This window comes from Acartia tonsa, chromosome 15, assembly GCF_053477335.1.
Source record: "Acartia tonsa isolate MP-2025a chromosome 15, ASM5347733v1, whole genome shotgun sequence".
NCBI classification, from domain to species: Eukaryota; Metazoa; Arthropoda; class Copepoda; order Calanoida; family Acartiidae; genus Acartia; species Acartia tonsa.
In genome coordinates this window covers 25,186,449-25,196,729 of record NC_137274.1, presented here as the reverse complement: position 1 = coordinate 25,196,729, position 10,281 = coordinate 25,186,449, and the positions used below count along the sequence as shown (strand labels likewise).

Sequence of the window (10,281 nt, the reverse complement as noted above, 5' to 3'; positions counted from 1 at the left end):
GCTACGCTTTTCAATTCGGACCTAACTACTACAGGAATCACCATGCAAAGTTTGACATCGATAGGACAATTCTAACCTGCCTAAATTAACGAATAAAGCTTCCGTTCATGACGCTTTTAAAAACAAGGAGACATCCATAAAAGCAAAGCTCTGAAATGAAGGAAATTTACACATTTAGAGTGTCCGAACTGAAAACGAAGAATGCATTCGTCAATACAAAATAGTAAGTAAATTTGTTGCAAAATTGCTTGAATACATTATACTGTTAAAGGACATTTTTAGGTAGATTATAGAGATATAACATTTTACCTTGTTGTAATAGGAATCAGTATTCCAAAAATCAGATGAATTGGATAATTTTAAATACAGAAATTTGTTATTAAAAAATAGCTGGTCTTAAATGGACGTAAGGACTTTCCTGTAATGATTATAGAGTTGCTACGCTTTTCAAATTGAACCTAACTACTACAGGAAACACATGCGAAGTTTGAAATTGATAGTACAAATTCTAACATGTTTAAATTAACAAAAAGATCTAACCGTTTTGGACGGACGGAATTATAGAATTATATGTCTTGCCGTTGGTAGTTGGATATGGCAGTTGCGCGGCTGGGCTGCAGTTCCTTCTTAGCTGAACATAACAATGCAGGTGGCTCATTTTTAATTGCAGCAGCTGCCATTCTATTTTTCAAAATTAAACATCAGGGATAGGCCAATGGCCGTTTATTTAATGTACGTCCCCAATAATTATACACAAAATTACCATTTATACATATATTATAATAAGTGGTTAAAACGTTTTAACACTTAACTTAATGATTCAAACAATCAAAAGTCCCAAAAGTTATTAAGCCAACGAATAAGCAAACGTTATTATAAAACTTTGAGGACTAGTATAATAAACAGCCCATTGCATTGTCCCCTCTCTCTCTGCTGAAATGAGAGAAAGTAGACATACACATAATTTAGGAGTAGCTTTACTTATGGTAATTATTGACTAATATAAAAGTTTTATTAAAAAACTACTTTATTTCCCAAAAAAACATCCCATAAAAAAATACAATATTATAAAGTATAAAATTATAATCATAGTAAATATGACAATTATGTCAATAAAAAACAGACAAAGCCCAAATTTTGTTAAAATTGTGTCAAAAATGATCTATGTGATGGTGACGTAATAAAATGAGAGAGATGAGAGGAGAAGTTGGAAAGAAAACCCCTAAGAAAAAGATGGATAATCCCTCATTTTTATTACATCACATGGATTATTTTTGACACAATTTCAACACAATTTGGGCTTTGTCTAAAAAGCTAAGTTTAAAAGCTTTTAGATTTATAGTATTATGGATAGGCATTGGACATAAATCAAAACTTTAAAAATCATATTTTTTTGCTAAAAATATCTTTACATAAAAATATGTTGCATTGTAAAATTGTTTGAAAATAAAAAGTTTTTGTTAAAGGTATTTGCTAATAAAATTCATATATAAATACCAATATTTTGAAGAAGTCGTATTTCAATAATTACTAGCGGCTACTAGGGATACTTGAGTTGAATGGGATAACCCGATTTCTTATTTTAGATTTTAAAAGACACAGCAAGAAAAATATTTGGATTCCCCCCCCCCCCTTATTTTTAATTTTAGTGAAAAAAATTAAATAAAAGAATACTTTTTTTCTAGTGGCGATTTAATTTGGGAGGGTGGTGGTACCCTCCCCCCAAAATAGTTATAAAACTTCCCGGGACCTATGAGAAGCTACTCTGTTAAGAAGAACCCGATAGGTTCAGTGGTTAGCAAGATCCTTCAATAAAAACAAATAGACAAACAAACATCCTTTTACTTTATTATAAGGATTTCTAAGTTTTGTAGGTAATTTCAGTTTTTCTTGGTAACAAAAAGCTTCTTTTTTCAACGGACATTCATCCTGAAAAATATTAAATAATTTTAAGGATTTTATAAATTTATTTTGTTGTAGGGAATATTTGTAGAGTTGCTCGTTTATTCACCCAGAGCTGGATCTTTAAATCATTTCAATGGTGCGCCAAATCGGGATGAGCCAACTTTCCACCAATGAGAGCACAGCATTTTACGAAATACTGCACTGTGATTGGCTGAAATTCGGCGCACCCCGATTTGGCGCACCATTGAAATGACATCTAAACAGTGAGCAAAATGTCAGATGTCATTACGCCCCCCCCCCCTTAGTGCAAATATTAAAAAAACAAGGATATGAGTCTAAACAAAATTGTAAGAAATCTTTTTGCAAACTGCTTATTTATAGGATATTGTTTTGGGACTTAGAGATGCTTGCCTTTTAACATTAAACATTGAAGTAATAGGAATCATTATTCCATAAATCAGATAAATAGAATTATTTTAACACAAAAAAAATGTTTTAAAAAGGATAAAAATCAATATGTTTAATATGGACGTACGGAACTTCTGGTAACAATTATAGAGTTGCTACGATTCATTAATCCTACCTATCTGTTGAATGAATCAAAATGCAAAGTTTGAAAAAAATAGGACAATTCTAACATGTATAAATTAACAAAAAGAGCTATTTTATTAGATTTAATTTGCCCTACCTTAAAGATTGAATTATCATAGTGTTGTCAACATTGAAATATCTAGTGATCATCATTTTCTTCTTCATCCTAAATTAGAAAAATAAATTATAATAGTTATTTATTATATACATTATGTATTACAGACAACTTTCTCTGGATATTTAAATTAATTTTGTTAGCCCTGAAGGGCCGAAGGCTATGGCTGAAAATCAGTTCTAATCCAGTGAATATCAATATTTAATGCATTATATATGCAATAGACAGCTTTCTGCAGATATTATAAGTAAGAATAATAAATAAGATTAAAAGAAGTTTTGATAGTCCTAAGGGGCCGAAGACTATACATGATTTTTCAGCATGACTGAAAACTTGGCTTATAAGCGAATATCAATCAGTTTCCAATCCATACTGAAATAGTAGTTTATTGCATTGTATTATAGACAGCAAGGGTTCGAAGGTCCGGGCTAACAAAACTGGTTTTGATTTTATAATTTTTATTTTCAAATTTTTGAAAAATTGTCTGTAATACAATGATATTTTTTCAGTATGGCTGAAAACCTGTTTCTAATCCAACGGATATCAAAGGAAATATCCTTAAAATTAAATTTAAATTAAAAAAATTTAGGTCTTTTTTATAATCCATTGTCTTAGGAATCTTAAACCTGAAAATCAACTTATTGCGTTATAACAGGGATCTAAAGAGATAAGACAATGGCCGAAAAATTGATGTACATCTTCAAAATTACACCTTCTGTAGATTACATTTAGTGGTTGCAACGTATTGACACTCAACAAAACAAACCTTCCAATCAAAATTCATTAATAGTCCCCATAATTGTTAAGCCGACGAATAAGAAAATGTTATAATAAGACTTTGGAGACAGCCTAATGTCCTCTCCCTCCCTGAGTTGACATAGTAAAGCTGAAATTTCAGTACTATACCTAATTGTTACAGAAATACCCAGGAATAAAGTTTGAAATTATATAATTAAAACAAGACAATTACCACTTGCTTGTGATATTATATTATAAATTTACTCAAATTTCTTTGGTTTATTATTTTTATTTGTTCATGAATATTTACAGATAAGGGGTGCTTTTACCTTGTTAAACACTGATAACCCCCCCACCCTCTCTATCAAATAAATCTAAATAGTATTTGTTTGTTGATTACGTTAGGTGAGGCTGGTTTATTATTATTTTTTCATATGTTCATAGATATTCAAAGATAAGGGTTGATTTTACACAATGTACCTTGTTGAGCACTGATAACCCCCCACCCCTATCTTTTTAATAAATTAAAACTTTAGGGGGGTAAGTTTTTGTTTGTTTGTTGATTGATTTAGGTCAGGTTGGGTAGCCCCACAGGATTAGAAAAAACAGGAAAAGTTCCTGCAGGGTCAGTACCCATCAGAGGGATTAGGCAAAGTAAAAAATCTTCATTATTTTCAATTTTTTTTTCAAAATTAAGGGGGAGGGAGGGGGGGGTTCTGTTCTTTGTATGACTTTGTGTGAAAGCACCAGGAAACAAACCTGTTCAGTTTCAGTCAAGAGAGGATCATTCTCATCCATATCTCCATCTCTCTCACTTGCAATCTGGATAATAAATAAAAAAAATATTAGATAATAGTAAGATAAAAACTTTAATGATCCAAAACACCAAAGATTTATGATGTGAAATAGCTAAAAACCTGCTTAAAAGCAGTCCAACCGCAACCAACCGCAGTCCAAAGAAATTTCAGCCTTCTATCTTAACTAGAAGCTGAGAAAATAATGTTTCCCCCTCTCCATGACTAACATATAGACGGACAGACAGACATATGGAATTATAGAGTTGCTTTGCTACTAGAAATTAGTTTCTACCTGTTCATCATATTGAGTATTTACATTCTTGTCAACAACTTCAGTGACATTTACCTTGAAAAATTAAAAAAAAATTATTTATTAAATCAATGGTAATTATCAATTATTAGTTTCAATGGCCATGAAGGAGCAAAATTAATAAAATAGACTAAAACCTGCTTGGTGTTGGTCAAGAGAGGTTCATTCTCATCCATATCTCTCCCACTTGCAATCTAAAAAAAATATTAGATAACAGTAAGATAAAAACTTTATTGACCAAAAACACCAAATATATGGGGAAAATTTAAGATGTAAAGATAGCCAAAAACCTGCAAAAAAGCAGTCCAACCGTCATAGATATTTTTTTTTGTGCTTCATTATAATAGGAATAATGACGAGAAGTTTCAGCCTTCTCTCTTAAATGGGAGCTGAGAAAATCATGTTTTCCCGACTTCATGACTAACAGATAGACGGACAGACAGACATTTTGAATTATAGAGTAGCTTCGCTACTTGAAAGTAGTTTCTACCTGTTCATCAACTTGAATATTTATTTCTTCAACAGTTTCAACTTCAATGACATTTACCTTGAAAAAATTAAAAAAAAATAATTTATGATATTGTGGTATTCCCCCTTACTTTTACAGCTATAAGTTATCTTCGCTTCCAGAAGCAAAGCTCTTCTATAAAACTGACTTGTCCACGTCTGCTTACACTTCCATAATTCTGGACTCCTAGCAGCCGAAATTCGTAGCCGCTACCATAATATCTATGGCAATTATCAAAAGCTATGAAGGAGCAAAACTAATGAAATAGGCTAAAACCTGATTGGTGTTGGTCAAGAGAGGTTCATTTTTATCCATATCTCCATCTCTCTCACTTGCATTCTAATTTAGTAAAAGTATTAAATGGTAGAAGGGACAACTTTTCTTTGGGAATTATATGTATATGGAATCAAACTTTTAAATAATACCAGAGGCTATTTAGTTACCAATTAAAAAATTTAAGTCTAACCTTAATATCGTTTTTAAGTGTATATGTCTGTGAAAAAGCATATACAACAAAATAGACAAAAACCTGATTGTTGTTCAACAAGAATAGTTCATCCATATCTCCATCTTTGACACTTTCCTTTTGATAATAAAAAATATTAAATAATAGTAAATTAAAAAAAAGTTAGCTAAGGTTACCAACACCTAACTTTCAGCAGTGTCATTGTTTATTAAAAAGCAAAATAAAATGTATAAATCATAAATCTAAAACCTGATTGTTGTTAACCAAGAGAGAATCATTTTCATTCATTTTTCCATCTCTTACACTTGCATTCTGAATTAGTAAAATCATTAAATGTTAGTAAGACAATTCTTTTTTGGGAATCAGACTTTTTAAATTATTGGTTGGTTATTAATTCATACATTTGAGTTTAACCCAACACATGTAAGTTTCAATGTATATGAAAAGGAAAAAGAAAAAATATACAAAAACCTGATTGTTGTTCAACAAGTATATATTATTTTCATCCATATATCCATCTTTGATACTTGCATTCTGATTTAGTAAAATTATAAAATAGTAGTAAGATAATTCTTTTTGGGGAATCAGACGTTTTAGACTTATTGGTTGGTTATCAATCTATACTTTTGAGTTTAACCCAACCCAAGATTGATTATAAGTTTCAATGTATGTGAAAAGCAAACAGATAAAAATTAACAAAAACCTGATTGTTGTTCGATAGGAATAGTTCTTTTTCATCCATTTCTCCATCTTTGACTCTTTCCTTTTGATAATAAAAAAGAAATATTACATAAAAGTTTGATAAAAATAGTTAGCTGAGGTTACAAACACCTAAATTTCAGCACTGTCAATGTTCATTAAAAAGCAAAATATAATTTATGAATCTAAAACCTGATTGTTGTTATTCAAGAGAGAATCATTTGCATCAATATATCCATCTCTGACACTTGTATTCTGAATTAGTAAAATTATTAAATATTAATAAGTCAATTCTTTTTGGGGAATCAGACTTTTAAGAATTATTGGTTGGATATCAATCCATACATTTAAGTTTAACCAAACCTAAGATTAATTATAAGTTTCATTAAATAAAAGTAGATAAATACTTAAAATGATAGTATAAATATAGGATATTAGTATACAAAGATTTCTCATTGGTGTATTTGAAACATTAACTATTGCCTAAGAATATTCTCATACCTGTTCATCTAGAACATTAGAATTAACATTTGTTTCTTCATGAATTTCAACTGCAACATTTACCTAAAATTATATAGAATTAAACACTCAAATTATTAGTGTACAGGAGAGTAAAACAGCAAATTTAATAAAACCTTGTTTGTAAAGAGAGATTATTTTTCATCCATATCTCCCTCACTTTCAAACTTATAGTTATGAGTAAAATTGTTCAAAACCTGATTGTTGTTTGATAAGAGAGGCTTATTTTCATCCATATCTTCATCTCTATCACTTTCATTCTGATAATAATAGAAATATTATTAAATATTATTAAGTATTAAGTATATAGAATAGATAACATAATACAAAATTAAGAGTGTATATATTAGTGATGGCAATCCGTCGAATTTTTGGGCCGAATTCGGATTCCAGATTCTTAAAAGAATCCGTCAAAAAAAGTGGCGGATTCATTGCGGATTGCGGATTCTTATTTTTGGCAGATTTCGGATTCTAGCAGTATTTTTGAAGGCTTTTTAAAAAAATTATAAAAATTAAGTGCTACATATGTCCTAAAAATTAATGTTCTTGGTGTTCTCTATAATTCACTTCCGAGAATCGAACCAGATTTTAAAATTTTTAATATGTAATGATGATAATCTTTGACTTCAAAAAGTAAGAGTTGAAAGAAAAAACTCAAGACGCTAATTTTAGCATACCAATTAAGAATCCGGAATCTGCTATTAAAAAACGGATTCCAAAATTTGCCCAAACATTGGGCGGATTCCAGATCCCGGATTCTGGATCCGGATTCCGGATTGCCAACCCTAGTATATATGTAACATAATTTCTATGAACATAAAATAAAATATTGCCTAATAATTTTGTTGCTACCTGTTCATCTTGAACATTGATAGTTTTGTCAACAGTAAGAGTGTGATTACTTTCATCAAGTTTGGGAATTTCTTCATGAACTTCAACATTTACCTAAGATAAAAAAAAATATTATTTAGATTATGTTAGAATAACATTGATCATACTGAGACCAAATTACAGAGCGGATAATATTTTTAATAAAGCTGATCTTTTAAATTTACATATATTTGGTTGGACAAATGATAGTGATATGCATAGATAAAAGATTTTTTAGATTATTTTTACAATTGTTTTAGATTTTTTAGATTTTATGTATCATATAGCAGCTAAATAAATCTTATTCCACTTGCTGAAACACAATTTGTTCTGAAGCATTACTAAAAATTTTATCAACCTGAATGTTGCCTCCCAAGAGAAGGTCATTATCATCCATACCAGTATCTGCTACAGTTTCACTCTAATAATTCAATCATATATAATCCTTTTATAAAAGTAACAGGATGTCTATATGTCTTTGTGTAGTGTAGGATCTTGTTAACTGATAAACAAATATGGTACCCCTTTTTAGTGAATCTTTTTATAGGTCCAGAGATGTTCAAATATAGTTTTGGGGATGAGAAATCTAATCTAATCTAGAAAACTAATTCAAAAGTTGTAATTGCATATTTTAGACCAACTTCTGTTGTTAAACTGTGATATAACCTGATCAATCCCAGATGCCCCTTGATGATTCAATTCCACTTCTGTTGGTGTAATATCATGCTCTGATACAACCTGATACAAAATTGAAATACGATGAAATCAAATTAGTCTTTAGTTGAATACTTTTTTTTGAACATCATTATGCCATTTGAAAGCTAGCAAGCTTGCTTTTGTTTACTAATCAAAAAAGTATTACAATTTTTGTCCTTTTCAGTGAATCTACATACTTTGTTGGGCCAAGATTGTATGAAAAAAACTTTAAAGTATGAATAGTGTCTGTTTCTGATCTTTAAACCAATTTGTTGGCAGACAAGACTAATCATTTCAAATACAAGACAAACAAGTTTAAATGATATTTATATATTTGAATCACCTCAGCAATGATGATATTTCCTGGCTCCCTATTCCAAAACTCAGTCTCTTCATCAAATGGATTCTCAATTCCTTAATGAAAAATATTTTTGTATTATCAACTATAAATAGTTTTGATTCATAAGATTTAAAGCTGTAAAAAGCTATAATCATAAAAAACATAAGTTTTCCAGTATTTGACATTCTATTAGTTTACAATAAAAAACAATGACTCAGGATCAAGAAGTAAAATGTTCATTTTATTGCCATACCTTTATAATCCTCTGTTGAAAAATTGCAAGGAAAACTCCATGAGATTTTCTGCACATGTTCTTTGCACAACCATCTTAAGAAAATAATGATACTGAGTTTTTTAAACTAAATAGCAGGTTTTATTGGAGAAGAAGAAGATAACCACCATCTCATAAATCTAGGATTCAAAAATATTAGTGTTACCCTTCACAAGTAATCATCTCTTTAAAGAACATAGCGTTTATTGTTGTAAACAGGTTTGACTACTTCAGCTTAATCTTACTTTAGTTAGGATATGGAGGGAGTAAGAAAAGAAGCATCTATATTACCTGGTATGAAAGGTGTATTTTCCTTCTTCTTGTCTCTGAACTCCCAAGATTGTGTTCCATATGTTGAAGTATTTGTAGTACATCAACTTAATAATTGACGTGTTAAATAATAATAATCATGGGAATTGATTGCAAGACCCTAGTTAATAATCATAAATGTGCCTGGTAGTAAGTTTTTATTGTTATGGACCATGGCATTTCCTCCAACCTTTTTTATATGGTGCTCTCAGAAGAAGGCTAAATTTTTAAAGTCTTTATTTATGGACTGGTTTGGGCTTTAAAAATTCACCTCACAAATAACGATCAGTTTTAACCTAGTGATAATGAGCCAGAGCCAGTCATTCCTGGAAAGATTAAAAAATGGCAACAATCAAATGGCCTCTCAGGGCCTAAACATTAAAGAATTGTGTAACTAACTTATGTAATCTGGCAAACCACCACCCTATTGGCCAAAGAGGGGGGGGGTTTAATTTACCCTCCCCCCCCCCTTGATCTGTAAGGGTTAAAATAAAGGCTTTTTTGATTACCTCTGTAATTATACTGATTATCCATAGACAGTTAACTACAGCTACAATGATTCCAAAAGAGTGTTCTGATATGTTGGGGAAGAGATTGGGGAATATAAATGGTAGAATACACAGGAGGTTGTTCTCAATAAAAACCACCAACAGAAACAAACATCTGCTGATAATATCAAACTTTGGGTAATGCAAATGTGTTCTAAAGTTGTGTAGATTATTTAGAAGGAAAGTTGAAGATATGCAGCTAATGAACATCAATATTGGTCTCTTGGTTTTGTTATACAAAATTGAATATCCACTTATCACACTGTTTAGACAAGGAAGTGATTTCTTTATACATGTCTCCACTGTACTCTTGAGGCGCGCAATTCTTATTTTTTGCAGAACAAATTCAAAGCTTTCTTCTGATAACACTTTGGCAGTCTTCTGTTTCTTTTTCTTGGCTCTGGTTTCAAACAGGGTTTTTATCAACATCAATAGAGTTGTGTGGGTCACGAGAAACATACTGTATTTCAATAATCCACTTTGATCCATTAACATCAGGGTACAGAGGGAAAGCAGCCTTGCAATAACTTGACATAGAGCACCAGGCAACAAAACAAGCAATGACTTCATTTTCCTGCTAAAATTCAGGCCTGGTTTCC

The 10,281-nt window shown here is 30.7% G+C and overlaps 2 protein-coding genes across 2 annotated transcripts; both read right to left on the bottom strand.

Annotated features, from left to right (window-relative positions):
• Positions 1 to 1,692: 1,692 nt before the first annotated feature.
• On the bottom strand, positions 1,693 to 5,732 carry LOC145307448 (uncharacterized). Its single transcript, XM_080149896.1, has 9 exons — positions 5,680 to 5,732; positions 5,494 to 5,547; positions 5,241 to 5,303; positions 4,947 to 5,003; positions 4,594 to 4,650; positions 4,439 to 4,492; positions 4,109 to 4,171; positions 2,594 to 2,662; positions 1,693 to 1,929 (listed from the first exon to the last, which is right to left on the bottom strand). The coding sequence occupies exons 1-8, from the start codon at positions 5,716 to 5,718 to the stop codon at positions 2,636 to 2,638; spliced, it is 414 nt and encodes a 137-aa protein (XP_080006022.1). The 5' UTR covers positions 5,719 to 5,732; the 3' UTR covers positions 1,693 to 1,929; positions 2,594 to 2,635.
• A 359-nt stretch (positions 5,733 to 6,091) lies between these two features.
• LOC145307525 (uncharacterized) lies at positions 6,092 to 8,262 on the bottom strand. The gene is made up of 7 exons (XM_080149981.1): positions 8,185 to 8,262; positions 7,877 to 7,939; positions 7,501 to 7,593; positions 6,846 to 6,908; positions 6,631 to 6,693; positions 6,322 to 6,384; positions 6,092 to 6,193 (listed from the first exon to the last, which is right to left on the bottom strand). Exons 2-7 carry the CDS (start codon positions 7,913 to 7,915, stop codon positions 6,092 to 6,094), a joined length of 423 nt encoding a protein of 140 aa, XP_080006107.1. The 5' UTR covers positions 7,916 to 7,939; positions 8,185 to 8,262.
• Positions 8,263 to 10,281: the final 2,019 nt, after the last annotated feature.